At 36.7% G+C, this 24,774-nt stretch overlaps 1 protein-coding gene across 6 annotated transcripts in view; it reads left to right on the top strand.

Annotated features, from left to right (window-relative positions):
• The window catches only part of LOC113049392 (disabled homolog 2-interacting protein-like), a 116,683-nt gene that overhangs the window by 87,644 nt on the left and 4,265 nt on the right, over positions 1–24,774 (top strand). For all 6 annotated transcript variants that reach the window (XM_026211699.1, XM_026211705.1, XM_026211704.1 and 3 more), the window contains 7 exons: positions 2,004–2,558; positions 14,369–14,513; positions 16,391–16,535; positions 17,942–18,178; positions 18,436–18,637; positions 21,438–21,616; positions 23,826–24,711. In XM_026211699.1, the coding sequence (XP_026067484.1) occupies positions 2,004–2,558; positions 14,369–14,513; positions 16,391–16,535; positions 17,942–18,178; positions 18,436–18,637; positions 21,438–21,616; positions 23,826–24,711 (2,349 nt within the window). The remainder of the gene's footprint in view (positions 1–2,003; positions 2,559–14,368; positions 14,514–16,390; positions 16,536–17,941; positions 18,179–18,435; positions 18,638–21,437; positions 21,617–23,825; positions 24,712–24,774) is intronic.

Here is a 24,774-nt window from a genome sequence, read left to right as displayed (position 1 = left end):
TCTGTGATGAGGGCGCACAATGGAGCACCTCAATACCGAGATGCGAAATCAATTGCCTTGGTGGGTGTTTATTTGTGAGGGAATATCCATGAGCAGTGGAGCCCGACACAATGCCCTTTAGTACAGTCATCTGCTGTACAGCGCAATTCATCCGTCAAGCCTTAAAGGCATAGGTCTCTCCAAAATGGAAGCTGTATTACTATTTATTATGTATTTATTATTTAGGAATCTTTGTACAGTAGGGGTGTAACGGCTTTGTTCAGTGCAAGTTCCGTATGCTTGAATATGAGCAGTCATTTATGCCGTCATCACCTGGTTTTGTGCAGAGGAGAACTGAACAGCATATTTCTAACGCCATTTAAAATAAAATAATTTACTGTCAGCTTTGCCATTTTAAACATTCAGAGCCAGAAGACATCTCATAAGCTTTGTGTGTGCGTTCATTTAAAGTGCGCCAACCCTCGGACAAATTGAGACAAAAATGATGTTAAAATATCTGTCTTTGTTCTGTACGTTGAATCTAGAGGATCAGTGTAGTGCATCCATGGATTGTCTTAAAGTGATAGCACTTTTTTAATGTTAATCAAGCAACAAACAAAGAAACAATTCACTGTTCTTTATTTAATAGCTTATGTACCTTTAATTAGGATTAGGATTTAATTTATACAGTCAAATATGCAGTGATTATAAAGTGATTACTTTGATTTGATTACTTACCTACCGTATTTTCCGGACTATAAGTCACACTTTTTTCATAGTTTGGCTGGTCCTGGGACTTATAGTCAGGTGCAACTTATTTATCAAAATTAATTTGATGTGAAGATTGGTTCAGGAGAAATGAACCAATAGAAAACATTACCGTCTACAGCCGCCAGAGGGCGCTCTATGCTGCCAGAGATGCTGCTCAGTGCTCCTGTAGTCTACACTGTAGTCAGCATAGAGCGCACTCTAGTGGCTGTAGACGGAAATGTTTTCTCTTGGTTCTTGGTTCAAAATAAGTGGAAATGGACTTATAGTCCAGTGCGACTTATGTTTTTTTTCCTCATCATGACGTATTTTTTGGACTGATGCGACTTATACTCAGGTGCGACTTTTAGTCCGAAAAATAGGGTAATTCAATTTCTGTACCTAAAAACTATGGTTAGACCTAAAAACCTGAATAGCACTGTTTATTTATTTATTTGTGCTGATGTTTGTCGTTAGATTATTTGTTTTTATTTTCATTATTTTTATTTGCCAGTATAGTCTCTTCCCTGAACATAGCACATACCGAACCGTACCGAAACCTTGACTTTAGAACCGTGATACAAAGTGAAAATTGACTAACTGTTACACCTCTATTATACAGCCTATGGCTGCATGATTAATGCAAATAAAACTTGTAATAATACAGGTGCTTCTGCATGACATCACTAATTGTGGGTCGGGACAGTGTAGAGGGACAAGAATTGCTGCATACCGCTGGTGAGCAAGGGCTTACTTTAGTCTGTTCAGTTCAGTGATTCACAATGGTCTGTGGCCTCAGAAATAACTGGCATTTCGTTTTATTCTGATCTCATCCTCCATTGCCTCCTACGTTATAAGAGGAAGGAGGGTTATCTATAAATTAACCTCTATTATAGTCCAACAAAAGCTTAACCTTAACTGCAGCATGATGCAGGTCAACTTTATGGCCGTCCCTCGTATATTAAACCACATGACTTCACACTGGAAAGACTATTCCATAAAAAAAAGCTAGTGAATTACATTAACTGCTGAATGATGTCACGCAGTATTTACAGCACCACCCTGCTATCTTTATGTGAAGGACATGAAGTGATCTAAAATAAAGGGCCTTTTAATTTCAAGCCAAGGGTGGGTGATCTGAAGCAGAGGGTATTTAATCACGTCATCTCTAAATCACTGACCCTGTTAGATGCCACACTGATGCGGTAATAATCCGTTACAGCCGTGACATGGCAGCCTAACAGTCCACTGACCTCACAATGTCCTTTCATCTCTAGGACAACAGTCGGCGGGTGGAGAATACGCTCCAGCTGTGGATCATCGAAGCTAAGGACCTTCCGGCCAAGAAAAAGTACTTCTGTGAGCTCTGCTTAGATGACGGCCTCTATGCCCGCACCACCTGCAAGCTGAAGACAGATAATGTCTTCTGGGGTGAACACTTTGAGTTCAATAACCTCCCTATGGTCCAGAACATCACCGTCCATCTCTATAGGGACTCGGACAAGAAGAAGAAAAAGGACAAGAACAATTATGTGGGGCTGGTGAGCATTCCTGCAGTGAATGTCACGAGCAGGCAGCTGGTCGAGAAATGGTACCCAGTTAGCCAACCCAATCCAGGGAAAGGGAAAACAGCTGGACCCATGGTCCGCATCAAGGCCCGGTACCAGAGCATGAACATCCTGCCCATGGAGCTCTACAAAGAGTTTGCCGAGTACATCACCAACAACTACATGCTGCTCTGCTCCATGCTGGAGCCGGTCATCAGTGTCAAGAACAAAGAGGAGATGGCCTGCGCTCTGGTGCACATCTTACAGAGCACCGGCAAAGCAAAGGTATTGTGAATGTCTCAACAGTTTTTGTCATTTAGCAAATGGTTGTCAAACTGTGCTCCAGGAAAGTGACGGGGGTCTACATAAAATACTATTTTTACTATAAAAGAAAAAAATGAAGAATATGAAAGAATTTAATAATATTAAACAAATTAACAATAAGTGTAGTTGACATAAAAGTTTCGTTCTGCCTCCAAAGACATTTTTGTATTTTTTCCACAGTATAAATTGTATCTTAAAACATCAAAAATATATAGCTGCCTTTTGTGGTTTAGGAATGAGGTCTATTTTAAACAACAAACTAAACATATATTTTATATGTGTATATGTTATTTTGTAAAATAAAAAAATTCACCATTATTCACATAGATTATAGATTATACAAACACTTTTATTTATGAAATATTTAGATTATTCGAATAAATAATCAATTTAAACATTAGTTTATGAATTAATTAAATTTATATGAAATATTATTTTTATAATTTATGAATGAATATTTAAATTCATCATTTATCTGACTGTATCTTTACTTTTTGCAGTTATTGGAAAAAAACTTTTTTTTTTTTCTTTTTTTTTTGAGACCGTTGTGTTTCCCTGTGCATTTTGTTTTCATTGATGCTCTTATTGAACTTCATAGGTCACGGTGAATCAAAAGCAATCCAATTCCAGTTTGTTATCTCTGCTGTAGTGTCCCGCTGCTATTCCTTGCTGTTTGGGTTAACAAAGGGATACTACATTAAAGAGATTGTGTGTAGTTTGTATTGGCTACATCAGTGCATCTTTGTATTTGTGTGTGTCGGATTTCTCATGCTGAGAGGTATTTCGGAGGGATTATCTCCCCCTGGTTCTCACAGCCTACCGCTGGATCCAGAGAGAAAAATAGCGAATCTTCACATTATACCATAAGGGAGGTATTAATACGGCTGCTCTTATCTGTATTGGCTGCTTTCAAGTCTGTCTGGCCCTCATTGGCAGATCCAGGGTTGTTGTAAATGGTATGTTTGCAGTGACTCACAGGATGATATAAACACAAAGGCAAAATGACCTTAGATGGAGCTGCATAAGCCTCTAGTATGGCATTTAGTGAAGAGCATGTTTAGACTGCACTAATGTCACTGTTCATTGTTTGAGGAAGAACAGGACAGACAGACAAAAGACAATTTTGCTGGTAACTTTTTTAGAGCTGAATATTATTATTAGCATAACCTGTGTGTGGAGTCTAATTAGACAAACTAAGCATGAAACAAGATTTTCAGATAGTAAATCTACCACCATGCTTTTAATCAGGGGCCGGGCATGAGGGTAATTTCTCAAGAGACTGATCTTTTTGCTGCTTTTTTGCTTACACAGGGCAGTATTTTAATCTGACATTTTGCTGTCACCCATCAAGTAGTTATTCTAATGCCATTACCTCTAGTCATGGAGAATCAGTGAAATTAAGCGTGAAACTGTTTTTTATTCTTCATTTGTTCATTTGGGGTGTCAGTGCAAATCTTAAGTTAATTGTTACGTATTTAAGGAATTCAGCTTCAGCAGAGGTTTTTGTTGGCATCATTTCAGCAGTACATCAGCAGTCATGGTGGATTGCTCATGGAGAGTTGAGGCTCATAGAGGATCTTTTATTAGTCCCTTTGCTTCCGGACTACAACACTTGAACTTGAGAATAAAAACTTTCAACATTTAGAGCCAGATGAATTTTGGACAATTACAGAATGAAAATACTTCAGATTGATCCCTCAGTTTAGGCTGTTGTTCAAATGTGATGTCATGCATTCCCCCCTTACGGTTTCCTTGTGGAATCTGAGGGTTCAATGAAACAGTCAGTGTTTACTAGCAAATACACCAATCCTTTTGTTACGTTTGTAGATAAACGCTACACAGTACATGGTTTGGTGAACTTTCTACACTTTAAACTCACATGAGTTCTTCTAGCGTTTATGGATAATTGTGTGTATGTATTAATATATCGTATTCTCTCCATATTGTCCCACCATGGCTGGGTGAGGCCACATTTCTGAACACCCACATCATTGCTGAGTTTTAAACCAAACAATTTTAAAAGTTTAATTATAATGGGCTTTTTGTTTCTTTTTTTTGGAGGGAGTTCTGAAAGTTGCAGCTCATGCAATTAACTCTTACCTCCTAAAATGTTATTCTTCATGGTAAGACCCCTTTGCGAACCCTGATAATGACTAGTCCAGTTTCCCCACAGTCACCCAAAAAGTATCAGGGAATAGTATTCTGGAATAAGTCTTTGATAATTGTAAAGTTATTGAATTTTGAGTGAATTATCAATTTTCCTATTTTTCACACTCTGCTATAAAATATTTTTTAGAGACAAAGATATATCTGCCAGATAGTCTGTAACTCTTGTTTAGCATAAAATTTGCTTTGCAATAATGCAGCAGTGTCCCATTTGTGAGTTGGTTCTTTTCAACTAATTTGTCAAACTGGTTCACAGACTAGTCCAAATGATTCATTAATGAATCCTTCTCAGTCAGAAGGATTTTGTAAAAACCTTGATCCAGTGAACACGAACGACTCGACATTTGTTGGAAATGACACAGAAATTAAATGGTCAGTTTGTAACGGTTCATATCAACGATGCAACCCTTTATGCTAATATTTTCATTTGTCTGAACGCCAGTGTAAGTTGTGAACCACCACAGTGTCATTCGAGATGGTCACTGGTCCACGAACCACTGACTGATCTGCATCATTATCCTGTGAATGCTGACTCTGAGATTGGCCGCTCTTTTCATTGCATTATTAAAAGTCATTAGTGTCTTTCACTGGTCCGCTGCACTTCACCTCTATAACTACTGGATAAAAGCGGAACGGGAGGGTGAGTCTGCTATTACTAAACCAACTAGTGTTCATAGAGGGTCATCATAACCGGACAGTTGTGTCACTCATACCCTATCTGTCCCCTAGGTCCAGTGGGGGAGGTGGGGGGTGGGATCAGGACTGTTGGTCTGATGCTGTTAATTACTGATCCTTAATTACTTCGCTTCTCAAAGAAGCCCTGAGGGATATGGGCCGTAAAAACTGTAACACTGATGGAATCATCCAAGCTGTCCAAGGTCATTTGTTTTGAGGACAGCTGTAAAACCCAGCCTACTCGCTTTTGTGATATGAATCTCTTATTTATCAATGTGTAGAATTAAACCAGCTGATCATATGCAATTCAATACAGATGCCTGTTATGAGACACAATTGACAATTATGCATTCTTTCTGATTTAGAGTTGAATTTGGTCCAAATGGAAAGCAGCTCCTAAACAGAACCTGATATATACTTACTGTACCATCAATATAAAATTAGGAAGCATTGAATATTGAATTTCACAATGATTTTGAAACACTTTTATTTATTCATTAATTCCCTGTTAAGTATTAGTGTTAAGACAAATGTTTTAAAAGTTAAATAAAGTTTAAACTTTGGTAGTAAAAATGGCACTAAAGAAGACTGGCAGCTTTGCCATTCCAGGAATAAATTGCATTTTAAAATACATTCAAATAGAAAACCGTCGAGCTGTTACTGTTAAATAAATGTACAGTAGCCTTGGTGAGCAAAAGATTTCTTCAAAAATTGTACATATTTCTGTAAAATGTTGTAGTATAAGTAGTACTAGTTATTGATATATTCCCTAGTGAAAATAAATATACTAAAATGTATTTAAAATACATTTCATACAAAGTATACTACAAATACATTAATACATAATAAATTATGTTCTTAATAAAAATACCCTGCAATTGTACTTTTAGTATGCTAAACTGGTGTATTTTAAGTCTGCTTAACTGATTTTGTACTTGATGCACTTTAATTGTGCAGAAGTAGTGTTGAAGTCCAACTAAAGATATACTTAAGTATATTTTACTGTGCTAAAGTGGAACTATTGCAAGTATAATTTATATGCAAAATATTTAAAGATCAGACAATCCTCATCATTAGTGACTTTAAAACATATTTTAGGCTTAATATTAAGCAAAGTGCATTGTGCATAAGCACTAAAGTTTAATTACAATTTGTAAATCAGCAAGTCTTGAGCTACTGTATATGTCAGTAAATATGTTAATAGACTTGAACTACTCTTAGTATAAAATAAAAGCATTTTACATTTAAAATACCAGTTTTATGAAAATACCAGTTAATGAAAATGATGTGTGGTAAACCAGTCATGACTCGTCTTATTGAAAATAAAACACTTCTTTACAAATGAAGATTTGAATTGAATATCTCCAAATTGCTGAAAAACATCAAGATATTTTAGCTATATTGCCTAACCGTAGTTCTGACTTTTTCACCCAAAAATGAGCATTTTGTCATCATTTATTCACCCTCATGTTGTTCCAAACCGGTGTACTGAGCCTGCAGTGATGGATTCACAGAGAAGGATAATCTGATGGAATCTTGACAACTTAAATTTGACGTCTCTCACTGTTGCAGTACAGGCATCAGTAGATATGGTCACTGTATTCCCTTGACTGAACCTGAGGCCAGTTTGCTCATGAAGTAAAATATAGAGAAAAGATATCCCATAGAGACCACAAGCCCAAGAGGACACAATAACACTCATTTATCACTTGCTCGAGTTTCATGGGGGTGTGATTTTTATCTTGTATTCCTTTTTTTCTCCACCACTGAATAAAATGTGAAAGAAGATGAAATACTGTATACAGTCAATTGGGGAGAATTCAATCTTGCTCACTTCTTCTATCTTGCTCTTCCCACAGTCATGGAAACCTGGGAAAATGTTTTAAAATTCTGACAATTGTTCTAGAAATGCTTTGGAAATATTTCATCAGCTAGATATTGTTTTTGAAAAGTAACTTTCTTGCCACATTAAAATTGGAGGGCATATTTTTTTTGTCTTACTAGAGAAATTTGTGTACTTAAGTAAACATCATATATTTGGATGTAAGTATACAAATGTAAATATATTTAATTATGTTAGAAAGTTTGGTGTAATTAAGATTTTAAAAATGTTTTTGAAAAGGCTTTTATGCTCGCCAAGTTTGCACTTGATCAAAATTATAGTAAAAACAGTAATATTGTGAAGTATAATTACAATTTAAATTAACTTTTATATTTTAATATATTTTAGAATGTAATTTATTTCTGTGAAGCAAAGCCATTACTCCAGTCTTCAGTGTCACATGATCCATCAGAAATCATTCTAATATGCTGATTTGGTGCTCAAGAACAGCTGCACTACTAAATATTTTTGCACACACTGATTTTTAGTAGTCTCTGATTAATTATTATTATTTTTATTATTATTATTATATAAAGAATAGTATTTATTTGAAACTGAAATATTTTGTAATATAAATGACCTTTTTATCACTATTAATCAATTTAATGCATGCTTACTACATAAAAGTATTAATTTCTTAGGGGGAAAAATCTTACTGACACCAGACTTTTGAATGGTAATGATTGGAACTACATATACACATTGATGTATATATTGGATTGTGGCAAAGCAACAGCTCAACCGGCATCTTCCATCATTACCTTAGAGACACGAGACGAGAGTCATTATCTGCATTTTCCTTCAGCCCCCTTATCTTTCCTCTCCTCATCCGTCACCCTTTCTTTTTCTTGTTTTCTCTCCATCACCTCTCTATCTCCTTATCTTGTCTAAGACTCATGCTCTGCCATTCTCTCCCTCTCTATCTCGCTTGGCTGCACTTTAAGGCAGGCTGGCTCTGAAAGGATGTCATTTCTGGTCTGAAGCAGCACATTGCCCTGACAGCTATTACAGAAGTCGTGCTTCGTTGTAGATGTGACATCCACTTCAGCGGGCTCTCCATGCACACACACTTTAACACTTTTTCATGCATCTCAAGAGTTTGAGGTTAGACAAAGTATTAATCGGTTTTCGTGATATGATGTAAAGGTGATGTCATTTCTGTGCCTGATTGCAACATGTGATTATTCCTGGAAAGAGATGATTCCATGGACTGCAATTTTTGAGACCCAGTATGCAGATATTGACTTGACAATACAAAACATTGGCCTGTAGCAGTCATTGCATAATCACATGATTATGGGGATGGGGATTTGGCAGATATATAAAAGTGACAGAATTTCCTAAAAAAAAAATAATAATAAAACCAAGCAATTAATCGCATCCAAGTCTTTGTTTACATAATATATATGTGTGGACTGTGTATATTTACTATGTATATGCATATGTTAATACATGTAAATATTTTCCAAATATATACTGTATGTGTGTTATATATATATATATATATATATATATATATATATATATATATATATATATATATATATATATATATATATATATTATAATATATACACAGTACACACACACCACACACATTGTGTAAACAAAAACTTTTATTTTGGATGCAATTAATCAGGATTAACCCTAACCTCAGATCAGCCTTTTTGTTTTCTAGGTAGAGTGTGTTGATAGTCTGTAGACTGTTTAGCAAGCATAAGGAGGTAAATATTGAGTACATATTGTTGTATGATCCTTGAAGCGATGAAGTCTGTTATGACCCACTTTAGTCCTACAGCTCAACAATCAGTCTTATCTCAGAAAGCACGCTGGATAAAGCTGCCCCGAAGCTTTGCATTTCATTAGCAGAACATTTCTAAATTTCACTGAGGGTCGTGAGTGCACACATTAACACACACATCTGCGCCGAACAGATCCAAATGCACATATTTGCACACATGCAACAGAAAAAACTCAAGGTTATAGAGTGTGGGTAGATTGAGAGCTTAATTCAGCACTCTGTGATATTTGACTTCTCTTTCTCTCACACATACATTACAGCATTCGCTTTCTCGCTTGACCCTCCTGCCGTCTGTCTGCTAAATAGCATCTGACCTTCTCTGACCTCTTGTTTTTGAGATGGATAGGGAGCGAGATAACAACTAGCGTTTCAGCTTACAGTTTGGCTTCAGATCAAAAGAAAAATGTGCTGAGAATGAAACCCAAGTAATGATGAAATTGGAGGAAAGGTATTCATCTTTGACATTTAATGATCGCTCCCTTTTGTTTTTCAGTAGGTCATGTTGAATTATTGTGTGTCTGACTGTGTTAAGTGCCCATTTTTCGAGTGTGTGGGCGAGAAAAACCATTCTCACATGGAACACGTGGGATTAAATGGTACCCATGCACTTTGTAAACCCACTTTGGACATTTCACATTTGCAATTAAGTAAAGCTAATTATTAATTTGTTCCATCATCTAGCACTAAGATAGAGGGATAGCAATAAATGTAACCCTATAATCTCATTAAGATCACAAGTTAGCAACACTACTGCATCTGTGCTTAAAATGACTTTAATTCCTAGAAAAAATTAAAATCTTTATTAATGCTACTTTACATTAATACATTTATGCATAACTAAGTAAGAAAGCATATCATCTGTTAATCAGCTATTAAACTAATTATTTCATTGAATTAATTAGTAATTATTAAATGTAATTATCTTATCTGTATCAGTCAGAATTTATCCCCAGTAATTAAGTGAAAAAGGTTTTGTTCAGCTCTAAAATATCTAAAAGTATAGTTCACCCAAAAATGAAAATTCTTTCATCATTTACTCACTCACATGTTGTTCCAAAACTGAATGTTATGATATTTTAAAGGTGAGTAAATTAAGACAATATACATTTTTTTTCTTTTTCTTTTTCCCCCCATGGACGAAAGGTATAGGATGTAGCTATTTTGCAACTATCTCTGTTTCTCTCACTCCCCCTTGTCTGTATTGTCGCTCACTCCCTCGGAATATCTTTACAGAACTGAATGAGTCATCCAGTGTCTGTAGATTAATGAGAGAAAGTGTGCGTGTGTGTGTGTGTGTGTGTGTGTGTGTGTGCTAAGTCTAAGTGACCTTAAGGTTTATTTAAGGGCTTTTGATAGCAAGTCTCATTCGGCTGTCCTGAAACACAAACATACGCAGACATCCATAGATGATAGACATAAAGAATTCACTTTAAAAGGGCCCTCACTGTATTCTTATACAAAATAAAAACTATTAAGCACACTCTTTAAGTTAAAGTTACTTTTAATTTAATTTTAACTAAAGTTAAATATTAATTTAATTGATGCTCATTATTATGGTACCATTTGAAAGATTCTCCATTGTCTTTCTGTCTGTCTGTCTATTCATTCATCTATCATTTCAGTCTTTATTTAGAGTTTATGATATGTTCTAACCCTCAACTTAACCCTGACACAAAACCTTCTGTATTTTCACATTTTCATTAAAACATTGTTTATTAAGCTGTTTTCCAAGCCGTTGGGCCATTGGCTGCTTCACACAGTGTAGTTGATTTCAGGTTTTACTATCCTTGTGGAGATGTTCGCTCCAGACAGTGTAGTAGGCAAAACCTCTCTTTCTCTCTCCCTCAGCTGAGCACACAAACTGCTGTCTCGGTCAGATGCTTGCTTCTTTATTAGTTTTTGCTTCCAGGGAATGCAGTGAGACCTGAGGGATTTTATCTCTTCTTTTTAATCCCTCCATCCTCGCTTTATAATTTTTTGTGTGTGCTACAGTACATATCTTTCTGTTTTCCTCTGTTCCCAAGTGTAATGGTTTTGCTTTCTGGTGCACCTGCTATTTTTATGCACCCATTTTATTTATATTTTTCTGCTTTTCTTTCTATTTTAGATTTAGATTTATGTCTTACTTTGCTTAATGTCTTCTCGCTCCATCCCGTCTCTATCGTTTCCTGTGTTTCTCTCTCATCTCGTTCTGATTAAGGGTGAGCTATAGTCTCGCTGATTAACTCTGACAGTAATGGACAATTTTCTTGGCCTTTTCTTAATAGTGCACACTACTGTGTGTGCGTGTAAGGGGAGTATCTCAAGGCTTATGAGATCTCCCTCTCTGTGACTAGTCTCATATCTTTAAGGGTTCATATGATGCGGTTTCAATTTTTCTCTTTGGAGTGTTACAAGCTCTTGGTACATGAAGAAGATCTGTTAAGTTGCAAAGGATAAAGTCTCAAATCTAAAGAGATATTCTTTATCAAAGTTAAGACTCTGCCACTTCCCCTCTAAAACTGCTCATTCAATCTCGCCCCCACATCTCTACGTCACTATGTGGAAATATTTGCGTAATCTCTAAATGTTCACGTAAAGAAAGAAGGCATGGTTTCATTAACTGCAGTTAGAGTTGAAGCAGCCATGTCAGAGAGATGCTGTGTGTTTCTAGGCGAAAGCAAAAGCACTTTATTCAGTCTTCCGAAAGTAGATGCATTAAGGAATGTTTAAGATAACTTACAACAGAACAGCAACACATTTTATGGACGTTTCGTGTTTCGGTTTCGTGAACCTATGCGAGGAGGTCATTCTGAGTTTGCTATGACACTCTGGTGCTTCTGAATCAGTTACTGTAAATATGTTTTGTTATTAGTTTAAGTATTTGCTACTGACTGTTCAAATGCAGAGTTTTGCGTGTCACATGTGTGTGTGTGCTCCAATGAGTGTGTGTGTGAGAAAGAGACAAGGTCACACAGTGGAGTCAGCTGTCTTAACCGTCCGTGGCTTGTGTACTGCAAACACACACGAGCTTCATCACTGTGTCTGTCACGTGACTCTGTTGCCCTTTCAGGCTTGAACTGATGGTAAAACTAAGGATATTATTAACTGTCTTTACATTTATTTTGAAAGATGAAGCTCAAGATTATGGACAGGGGCATTACCTTTCCGACGAGTGCTTGCAGTGTTCGGCCAATCACAATGCAGTGGGTCAGTTGGCCAATCAGAGCAGACTGCGCTTGTCAGAAGGAAGGACTTTGTAGAAAAAGAGGCAGGGCATAGAGGACCTAAAGTGTACAAAAATGTAAAGTATTTGAAAAAAATAATTAGTTTTTTGAACATTAGAGCATGTCAACATATTCTGTTACACCAAATACCACAAAATAACGATTTAAAAGATATATATTTGTAATTTTTTTTCTCCTTACTGTGTAAAAGTAGTTTGAGGATGAGGACAGGTGGACAAGCATGATGTTAGAGCCACTAGTTTAAAATAAGGGTTACCACAATCATGGAAAACCTGTAAATATTCCGGTCCAGTTACCATGGTGATCGTTCCCCACATCAGCGCTCATGAAGGATTTTTAAACTCTGAGGTCTACAGCCACACTACCCACACTCCTTTTCTCCTGTATCCCAAACAAATACTTTTGTTTTGACTTACATAATACCCTATTATCTAGAGTCAACACGTTTTTTGGATTCCTCTAAGCTGAAACATTCTCTCTTTTCAGCAAAGTCTTAAAATAATACCCAGTGCTGAAATGTTTAACATTGGTGGCCAAATAAATATCCACATTTAATACGAATGGAAGGTATACTTGAAAAAAAGAAAAGGAAAAAAAGGCTGCTTACCAAGGCTGAATTTATTTGATCAAAAAAAAAAATACAGTAATAGTAGTAATATTAGGAAATATTACTTGAATAAGAGTTAATGGAAATAACTATTTTCTACTTTAATATACGTTTAAATAAATGTATTCCAATAATGATAAAGCAGCCATTATTCCAGTCTTCAGAAACCTTTGTAATATGCTGATTTGGTGCTCAAGAAACCTTTCTTATTATTACTGTTGAAAATAAAATAGTTTTGCTGCTTTTTTTTTTTTTTTTTTTGAAACTGTGATAAAGTTCACAAGTTCAAAAAGCATTTTTGTAACATTTTAAATGTCTTTACTGTCACTTTGATCAACGTCATATATTCTTGGTAAATTCTTAAAAATATATATCTTTATGAACCAAGACTTTAACTTTAAATGTAACTTATTTAGTCAAAGCTCAGTGTGTAAGCAGTTGGTACTGAATGAATTTATCCAAGCATATGGATCAAGTTTAGGTTTAAGGTTTGACAGCAGGTGTCAGCTGAGGTTGCAGGGTCTCACTTGTGTGCCAGGCTTTTTTTTTTTTTTTATTCCAGTGCAGACCTCTGTTCTTGTCATAATTTCAACCACTTAACTCAATGATTACTGGGTTGAGAGAAGAAGAGATAATGAGAGTAGGGCCCTGTCAAATGTACTTTTTTTCCTCTCCCAAATGACATTTTATTTTGTGCCCTTTTGACACTCTTTGACCGGGTATTTTCACAGGTTTTGTTATCCAGTAATGTTTTAACTGAAATGTCCATGTCAAATCATACAAACGGACTCAAAATTCTATTTTAAATGTATTCACAATAGTGTCTCCACTAAATCAAATGTGACAGAGTGACTAAAAATAAAGATTAGTGTAGGGAACATTTTTTTTGTTAAAGAGAAGAGTTTTGCTACATTAATTATTAGGACATACAGTATGTTCTGTAATGAGAATTATAAGACAATGATCGTTTTTTGTACAGATAAAAGGCTTTCAGCCACAGTCTGCATGGAGCCAATCATGACTCACCACTGTAAATAGAGACTGAGACACACACACACACACACACACACACACTGAATTGTATTTGGGATGCTGGGCTGAACTCTGGACTGTGTGTGTGTGCGTATATCAACAGCAAGTTGACTGATTTTTCTGTCTAACTCCCATTTGCTGGTTTTGATAGGCTCCCTGCCAGATTGCTTTGATCAAGCAGCTTTCCCTTCAGCACTAGCATCTCTCTTTCCTTGTCTCTTTCTTTTCTTTCATGTCCTGACAGACATCAGCAGCACAAGCACTTCGATTACAATGACAGACCCTCTATACAATCGCTCCATCTACTGTGCTCTCTTTAGTTTTTTTAAAGTAATAGTGCTCACATATCAAAATGTTTTTTTATTTTTTATTTTTTTATAGGACTTCCTGACAGATCTGATGATGTCGGAGGTGGATCGATGCGGGGAGAATGAGCACCTGATCTTCAGAGAGAACACGCTGGGCACTAAAGCTATCGAGGAGTACCTCAAACTGGTCGGACAGAAGTATCTCCAAGATGCACTGGGTAAGATCTTTTCTTCTGAAAATGTCTGTACTATTTGTTAAGTCTGAGTTGCCACCAAAATGATTATATGAAATAAATATGTACTGGTGTTCAGTCTGCAGACTTAAAATAGTAGGCACTTTATCAGTGCAATCTTTCTGTCCTGCACAAACATTAGAAATATTTCCACATTTTATTTTGTGCTTAGTTTCCTGTATTCATTTTCGATGAGATTAAACAGCTGTGAAAACACACACAAACAAAACAAGCATTACACACACATCCGGCCACCATATTCACTTTTGGCTTACTCTGTGTCCTATAAGGTCTTGTGTTTATTAATACAGCTGTATTTTAGGAATAAAATGTGTAAATCGCTGGACTTGCAATTTATCTGCAGAACCGAAAAACATTGTGCAAATTTCACACCGTATATAAATATCGACTTTGGGGGAGTGTAGATGTGAATGTGAGCGAGTACACCAAAGAGAGTGAATCACTCTTTAGATTTGCTTTAAGAAGCCATTTGTTGGTGCTGAATAATGTATAGTTGTTTTTCTTAGATAAATGTGACTTGTGAAGTGCTGCTAAATTATTAAATGGTTCACTCATAAAGACTGACTAAGTCCCTCAGACTTCATAGCAAAAGAGCAACAGTAAAGAGAGTGGATTTCACCACATAAACACCATTAACATGTACGAGAGACTAACCTTTTGAACATTTCATCTACTTTTGTTAGTTCTACATCTACTCAAAAGCAACAGATAGAGTACTTGGAAAAATCTTTTCACAGTGTATTATTGTTCAGTTGTTTGACTTTAAAAACACATTTCAACTCATTTTCAGATTGGATCACGGGTTACCATTAAAAATGATGGCTTAACCAAACAGAAAATGTAAAAAATAAGGATCTTTTGATTTTATGGTTATTAGGTTTTGATTGATGAAAAATGCTGTGAACGCAAATTAAGTCCTTTGTTTTCTTGTTGAGTATTGAGGTAATCTTTTGACTACTGCAGCCTAACATACTGGTTATTTGAGTGATTTTTTTATTTTTTATTTGTGGCCTTGAATGAGTTTTTAAACTTCTGTTGTTTTACATTGTATTAGGGGTAACAGCACACAAAGATGGCGGTTTGACACGTACCTTGGTTTTGTCGTCACGGTTCCGCTATATTTTTGGTACAGCAGGGGAAAAAACGGTTTGACAGTATACAGTATAACTGGTTAAATAAATGCAGTCTTGGTGAGCATAAGAAACTTCTTTCAAAAACAATAAAAAAATGTGGCCACTGAGTGTGTCTTTAGTCTCTAACAGGAAGATGAAGAACGAGGAGTCCACTTCCATTCTAGATCAGTTGGACGACCACCTGGTTTACGCTACACTAGTTTGTTTTTTCCCTGATGCTTTAATGCGCAACAGAACTGAGGGGGAAAAAATCGACCAGTGCCTGTTCTGAGTCTCTGTGGAAAGGGATCTGGCTGTGCTGTTTGTTTGGGATCAACAAAAAGTTTGTTGAATATTCCCAGGACAACTTCTCTCATTAGTTCCGAGTCAGATAACTAAAGAACTTTCAGTGGTTGCCTCATAGTGGAAGGGGATTAGAATGGGGATGAGCTCTGGGGTGCCGATTTTCATTCTTGCTAATATGTGTGAGATAGTTTGTTTGAATGAAAAATGGCAGGGGGTTGTACGGCAGGTTGCCTTGCTGACATTTAGGAATGCAAGCATTTCTGTGCGAAATACAGAATAATGTCAAGATTAATTGATGGATGGCCCCATTCTTTATTGATTTCTTGAAAAAAATGCTGTTTATGTTGAAACAACTAGACTTAACACGGGATGATTTAAAAAACACCAGTGTCTTTAATATATTTTTTCTTTCGTCCACTACAGGTGAGTTTATAAAGGCTCTGTATGAGTCTGATGAGAACTGTGAGGTGGATCCATCCAAATGTTCATCTAGCGATCTAGCTGAACATCAGAGCAACCTCAGGATGTGCTGTGAGCTGGCTTTCTGCAAGATCATTGAGTCTTACCGGTAACTACACTGTGCCCTTCACAGCTGTCTGTTGATGTGAACCAGTGATGCATTTTATTGCTCAGATGTTTCAGAGCTGCTTATTTCAGTTATCAACTTTGTCTCCGGTGTTTCTCTTAAAATAAAACAAAGCCATAATACAACGAAATTAGCACAACACAAACAGAAATAAGCCACAATACTGCAGAAACAAGCTGCAACACAACAAAATTAGCATAACACAATGGAAACAAATTGAAACACAACGGAAAAAAAGTCGCAACACAACTGAAACAAACCACAACACAGCAAAATTAACCCAACACAACAAAATTGTGTGCAACACAAAGGAAACAAGACACAACACAACGAAATGAACACAACACAAACAGAAACAAACCACAACACATTTGAAATTAGCAAAACAATGGGTTGCACTTTAAATTACATTATGTTTACTTGTACGTATAGTGTACTTTCAGTGTAATTATTTAAGAAAGTTCTGGTAATAAAAGGTAACAACATGGGGTAGGGTTAGGTTTAGGGGTAGGTTTAGGGTTAGTATCTAGCTATTACAGTTAGATTTACTATAATAAGTACATAGTATGTACATGAGGAACAGGACTATAAAATAAAGTGCTACCAAAATAAGCCCCAACACAGTGGAAACAAGTCATAAAACAGCAAAATTAGAACAACAAAACGCAAATAAGCCTCAAGACAAACAAATTAGCACAACACAATGGAAACAAGTCCCAACGCAACGCAAGCAAGCTGCAACACAACAAAATTAGCACAACACAATGGAAACAAGCCACAACACAAAGGAAACAAGTCATAACGCAACGAAATTAGCAAAACACAAACAGATGAAACAAGCCACAATACAACAGAAACAAGCTGCAACACAACAAAATTAGCACAGCACAATGGAAACAAGTCAAAACACAACAGAAACAAGTCTCAACACAACAAAAACAAGCCACAACACAGTGAAATTAGCCCAACTCAACAAAATTAGACCAACACAAGGGAAACAAAACACAGCACAACATAACTGGCACAACACAACATAAACAGGCTGCAACACAACAGATACAAGTCACAACAGCGAAATAAGCACAAAACAATGGAAATAAGCCACAACACAATGGAAACATTTCATAAAACAGCAAAATTAGAACAACACAATGGAAACAAACCAAAACACAGCCAAATTTTCTATTTTAGAAGTTAAATAAAAGTTTAATCACTGAAATCTTATACTAAATCTTATATTTGAAAGTTTGTGCCCTCCTCAGAAGTTGTTTCCAAAAGGATAATAAATAGTTTGTGAAACTACTTACTAGTAGGAATTACTGTTCACACTTTTATCAGTTATTTTTTTTTTATTTAAATTCAATGTTCAACTCTCCACTCCTCAACAGTGTGTTTCCACGGGAACTTAAGGAGGTGTTTGCGTCATGGCGACAGGAATGTGGTAATCGGGGGCGACCAGATATCAGCGAGCGTCTTATCAGCGCCTCGTTGTTTTTGCGTTTTCTGTGTCCGGCCATCATGTCGCCTTCTCTCTTCAACTTGACGCAGGAGTACCCAGACGACCGCACTGCACGCACACTCACTCTTATCGCCAAGGTTACACAGAACCTCGCAAACTTCACCAAGTAAGGATTTCATTTACTCTTGTGTGAGTGTGTGTGTTTGAGCAGAGAAAGAGTGATTTCATGTTTCACAGTGGAGCTGACGAATGTGTTTCGAAATGCCTCAGTTTAATAACTTGTCATGTTGTTATGAGCACAAATACTGTTCATAGGAATGAAATGAAACTTATAGATCTAATTATGATTATAGAGTCATTAGCGTGGTTAATTGAGTTATTAAACACATCAACAAGTCATTCTTATTCTTGCTTTTTTGTCAGGTTTGGTAATAAGGAGGAGTACATGTCCTTCATGAATCAGTTCTTGGAGCAGGAGTGGACCAACATGCAGCGCTTCCTACTGGAGATCTCTAACCCAGAGACCATCTCAAATACTGCAGGCTTCGAGGGCTATATTGACCTGGGCCGTGAGCTCTCCACCTTGCACTCCCTTCTAGCTGAGGTGGTGTCCCAAATGGACCAGGTTAGTCTCTTGACTCTGCAGTTAGTTCCATTTGTATTTGTAGTGTACAGACATGCATAAATCAACAATTGTTTTCTAATCAATATTTTGGAAGAAAAAAAAACTGAATATGTTCTACAAGTTCTACTATATATATAAATATATATATATATATATATATATATATATATATATATATATATATATATATACACACATATATATATATATACACACATATACATACATATATACATACATATACTATATATGTAATAAAAACATGTATACTTTTAATAATTATTAGATTTATTTTATTTTTTAAGAAAAACAGAGTAAAGGGGTCCTATTATGCTATTTTACAAAGTCTTGATTTTGTTTTGGGGTGTACCAGAACAACTCTCATACTAGGTTGTTCGAAAAACACATTATTTTTCATGTATTTTACATTATTACAACACCTCTGTCCTCAGTCTGGCATGAACGGCTCAAATAGTTCCTGTATCAAATGAAGGCCCGCCTTCTGAAATCCGAAATGTGCTGTGATTTGTTAGTTGTGACTGGCAACACTTGGCGCCTGGTGGGGAAATTTCATGCCCCTTACCATAGACGCCTGCGAGCTTCAGTGTTAATATTGCATGTATCAAATAATTTGAGCGCGAATTTAAACCTGGATGATTGTAACCGCTCTTAAGTTCGTCTGCCTTGGGAAAACTATGTGTCTCCAACATAATGATATCACTTGTTGCCATCTCAACCAGATCTCGTCCCATTGGTCGGTATTTGTGATATCACAAATCCTGGAAAATATGCGTTGTAGCCCAAATGAGTCGTTCGTTGTAGTTTTTGAAAAGGGATTTTTGTTAAATAAAATATCTCCTTTTGAAGTGGACTTTGAGCTTGGTAACTTTGCAGATCTTTTTTATGCTCAAACAGCATCATTACAGACTAACTAAAGTTGAAAAAGTGAAAATCATAATAGAACCCCTTTAAAATACTGATTGAAAATATATATATTTTTTTTTGCCGTGATAATTTATTCACTGATGGTCAGACATTCAGATTTCTTCAGTGTAGTGTTTGCCTTAGGTGAACTCAGGATAGCATTGTGACAGTGCAGTTCATCACTTTGATGCCACAGAAGGTTCTAAAGTTGTGCTCCAGTTCTCTGTGTTCTTTGAGTAGGTGGACTGATGTAAGCAATTGCCTTCAGGCTGTAACAGTCAGACTTTAAAATCCTTCATTTTGTTGCTTTTAATGATCAGACCCTATAAGATGTTCCCCATGTGTTTGTGTCTTTATATCTTATTTTATACATATTTTTGGAAGAAATTATCTTCTAATCCTCCTCCTTCTCGAATGCTAAATATAGCCTAGCTGTTGTATTTGCCCAGATTTTCCACACTAAGAGAAAACTTCCAGTCATGCAAAATTTGTTTAAGCAGAGATGCATTTTTCCGCAACCTGCCGGTACACTACAGACACTGCACTGCCTGCAACTATACAAACATTGATTGCTAATTAAATTTGTAAATCTGGAATATTCTTATAGCAGCTCTTTGTTGAATTATTCAGATCACATTAGGTGGACATGCTCTGAAAGCTCATGTCCTCTCAGTGTTTGAGTTCTACATGAAAAGTCCTTTAGTCCCTGAGGCTGCCACATACTAATAGTGGTCAAGCACAGTTATAAGAACTTTAAATTGATGTCACTAATAATTTGTAGACATACATCCATGAACACGTTGTGATTATGAAACGTAATAATTTTCAAGCCAGAGATTCAGCCAACCAGAATATCACAGAATCAGCCAATTATAAAAAATCTAAACAAGTCAAATTTGAATTTATCTAGGTCTTGCCTGTTCCATTATTAAATTCTTTTAGAAAAGATCAGAGAGTAAAAAGCTTATGTGCAGAAACTGTGTCTTCTGTTTATTAAGTTTTATCATAGAAATACTATACTTGAATATATTAGATTATATAAATTATTATCTTGATGCTCAAAAGTTGAAAATAATTGTAAATGCTTTTGAAGGAATTATCTTATGCCTCCCAAAGCTTCATTTATTTGATCAAAAATACAATAAAAAAAGTGATCTTGTGAGTTAGTTTTTATTCATTTATTTAATTTTATTTAAAGTAACTGTTTTTTATTTTAAATATTTTAAAATGTAATTTATTCCTCTGATGGCACAGCTGAATTTCTCTAATTTTCAATGTAAAAAAAGCATTCTTTGGTTTAGTCTTTGCTTTCATATTTGACCAATTTAATGCATGTATTAATTAAATATTACTGATCCCAGTTTTGAAGTTTTAAACAATCGTGCATATGTGTACAAAAATATATGTCAATAATTAAGTTTCATTTTTAACAACTATTTCTTAAAATTCACTCTTGAAAATACTTTAAACAGGATGTTTGCAGTTCAGGTTTTTATAAATCAGTCGGCAGATACAGCTGTGAGTTATGGCTAAATAAATGTGGATTAATCTGCCTGGTGAGTATATCGGTATATCACTAATATACTGTAGCATTTTAGAAGGTAATTAGGTTTATTTATTTATTTTTCTTACAGTGCATTAAAGCTGTTCTATACATATTATCAGTATCCATGTTCCTTGGGAATCAAACCTGTGACCCATTGCTAGAGCCATGCTCTACCAGTTCACCTACAAGATGTCATTTACACACGGTCATCGATGTTCTGTTGTCCTTATACCTCCATTCTCGGGTGGCTAGTCGGCAGTCCTGCATAAATATAAGAGATCTTTGGGGTATGTGTTAATTTTCAATGAAATCTTTCATTGATGTCCTCAGAGTGCTACCTCCAAGCTTGGCCCATTACCTAGAATACTGAGGGACGTACATGGAGCATTAACAAACCCATCAAACGTACAGATGAGCATGCCTCCTGATCGTGTGCCGTCCCCTCCAGCCCCTGGATGCAGCATCTCCAGTGGATTACAAAAGATGGCCATCGACAGTGACCTACCAGGGTGAGCCACGAATCAGATCCACCGCATCAACTGTGTTAAAATGTAACCAATCAAGATCGGGTATGTCCATAATTGTACACGGCTGTGCAAAAAGCATGCTGTAGATTTCATGATGAATAGGCATAGGCTTCAAGCTCAATGTTACTTCAGGCAGTGATACAAAGTTGTGAAGTACAGCTATATTGCTCACTTATATTCATCCTTATCTGTCACTTTCAGCCAAAAGACTGTCCTTGTTTCTGTTCTTTAGAGTGTGCCCTTACTTTATCCAGCAGACTGCTCTTTTAAAGAGAGCGGCTCATCTTTATCTGTCTAGCTAGTTCTCACACACACACACACACACACACACATTGAGGGAAGGGGAAATAAATATGCTGGGGGATCAAAAGAGATGGAAGCTGAAAGGAGAAAGCATCGAGTGAAGCTTGTTGGTTGGTGTCTGGACGGAGATTATGATTAAATAAATTCACATTTTTTTCCAGATATACAGACAATAAACACAGTCTGGATAGACGTAAAGACAGAAAGAGACGCATAATAACTTTGCATTCTCTCTGATGCTTTATACCTGTCTAGCATGGCCTTTATGTGTGTTTGAGAAAGACTTGTGGGTTATGAAAGTTTTGTTTCTCAAACACTAACTCATGTATTATGAGGGTCTGGCATGTTTGGTCACAATTTATTTTAAGGTACAATTCTTGCTAATAACAAACCATTAACTATGTCTTTTACCTCAATAAACTCCTCATTTGCTGCTTATAAATAGTTAGTAAAGCAGATATTAAATTTAGGTATTGAGGTGGGATGTAGTGATGTAGAATATGGTCGTGTAGAATAAATGTTTTAATAAGTGTCAATAAACAGCCAGTATGTTAGTAATAGGCATGCTAATAAGCAGGTAGTTAATAGTGAGAACTGGTACCTGTACTAAAGTGTTTCCACATGTTTATAGATTATAGCTAGTCCATTCAAATCCTAGTGAGCCGCCTACAGTAGATAGGCAGCATTTAAATACGTCAGGTGTAAACCTAATGCTGTTCTAATAGGTCAGCAGCAAAATTATGCTGACTTTTAAGATAACATCTTGGACGGCATCACATGGCATCCTTTGTGGATACGGCAATCTCAGAATGTGTTGCTATAGGCTAAGTATAAAATCCACAGACTAAGTTCACAAAATGTACAAAATAATGTTAGTCATTAATACTTAAATATAGTCATTTTTATTTGTGTGTGCTGGGTATTTTGTGCTTGTAAAAAAGGTAAAAACAAATGTTAGCAACATACTAACCAGGGTTTGTTAACACATCTCAACTAACTAGTCAGTTTGGCAGGTTATGGTTCATAAATTATGTCCTCCTACCAGGAACTTCCAGCATTAGCAAAAAGAAAATCTAAACAGAGTTGCACCTTGGATAATAGTATTTTAACCATTAAATGCACTTCTTGGGTCTTAAGCAACCCGGGACATCATTCATCACCCATTTTCTCAGGTTAGACATCAACTTTCTTAGTATTCCTCAGTCAGTTCATTATAAACAATACAAAAATAAAAAATAAATAAAATATGAAATAATGTTGGTAGTGACCCAAGTTATGTGTAAGTATATTTTTCATTCGCAACAATAATTAGGCTACATATATTACAATTCATTAAGTGAAATTCACCTTTATTCCTCAAGGTAATACTGTTTGACAGTAGACAATGATGATGTGATGTGATATTCCTCTCATAGCTTGAATGTCAAAATATGAATTTTGAAGTCATTGAAAATTATCTTTTTAAGAATATGGTTAAGATCACGGATATGATCCAGATGCTGAATATACTAGGAAAATGTGCTCTGACGATGACAGTGAATCATCTGCTCATATTGAACCTTTCTAAGTTTCAAAAGGCAAATAAATGTACTATTATGGTATTCTTTGGTAACTGATATCAAAAAATATGGTAGTTTTATGCTATTGCAGCAGTTAGAGATCCACCTTTGTTGGAAATGTAGGTCCGGGTCACTTAAGACCCAAATATTTAATAATAATTTGTGAAACATCAATGCATTTAAGGGTTAAATGTGTTTCAAATGCATAATTTTAAACTACAAAATTAAAGAGCAAGATTTTGAACAGATCTATTTGTGTACTGTTCTCCGATACCGTGCTTTACACTTTTCTCTTTCTGGTCTTTGTCCATATCTCTTCATTTTACTAGCCCAATGGACTTCACTCGCCTTCCTTCCCCCACCCCTGAAAACAAAGACCTCTTCTTCGTTACACGCTCTTCTGGCCTCCAGGGCTCCCCTGCCCGCAGCTCTAGCTACTCCGAGGCCAATGAACCAGAGCTGGGTCTGGCCAATGGAGGCAAGAGCCTGTCCATGGTAGACCTGCAGGAAGCGGCCAGGGCATTAGAACCTATCGCCATCCCGGTAGGGATCCCTTCAGAAGGTTTAGGTGAGGGTGCCATGGTTCCCTGGAATGCACGGACTCCCCAAGGCAATGCTGCCGGAGGCCCTACTCTTCACAGGCCAGGACAGACTCCTACTACCCCAGGAGCAGAAGGTGCCCCAGGCAGGCCTACACAGCTTTTGGCCCCACTATCATTTCAGAATCCAGTGTACCAGATGGCAGCAGGGTTGCCCGTGTCAGCTAGAGGGAATGCGAGTGGGGATTCTGGGTCGGAGTGTCACAGCTCCGTCAGTTCCCATAGCAACAACGAGGAGGGTCTTGGAGGAGGCAAACACACCTTCCTTACCCAGGGTGCTTCAGGGGGGGAGGAGTTTGGAAGGCGTTTGGGAGATTTCTCGAGACGACAGCTATCGCTATCTGATGCGCAGCATGGAAACCAGCCTACGGTTCCAAGACAGAGCAGCGGTGGTCCTCAGCGGCGGATTGACCAGCCACCACCACCCACACAGACTGCACCCAGAGGACGAACTCCACCCAGCCTATTGAACTCCACCCCCTACCCACGGCCTCCTAATAACACTGTGATGTCATCATCACCCGACTGGCCTGGAAATGGTGCACGGCTTAGACAGCAGAGCTCCTCCTCTAAGGGGGACAGTCCAGAAACTAAGCATCGCGCACCACATAAACAGGTGCGTACATGTTTGTAGTAGGGGTGGGCGATATGACCAAGTTCTTTTCATGATATGAGTAAC

The sequence above is a fragment of the Carassius auratus genome, chromosome 30 (genome assembly GCF_003368295.1).
Source record: "Carassius auratus strain Wakin chromosome 30, ASM336829v1, whole genome shotgun sequence".
Taxonomy (NCBI): domain Eukaryota; kingdom Metazoa; phylum Chordata; class Actinopteri; order Cypriniformes; family Cyprinidae; genus Carassius; species Carassius auratus.
The sequence above is the reverse complement of the archived record's forward strand: the minus strand, read 5'-3'. Positions and strand labels throughout refer to the sequence as shown.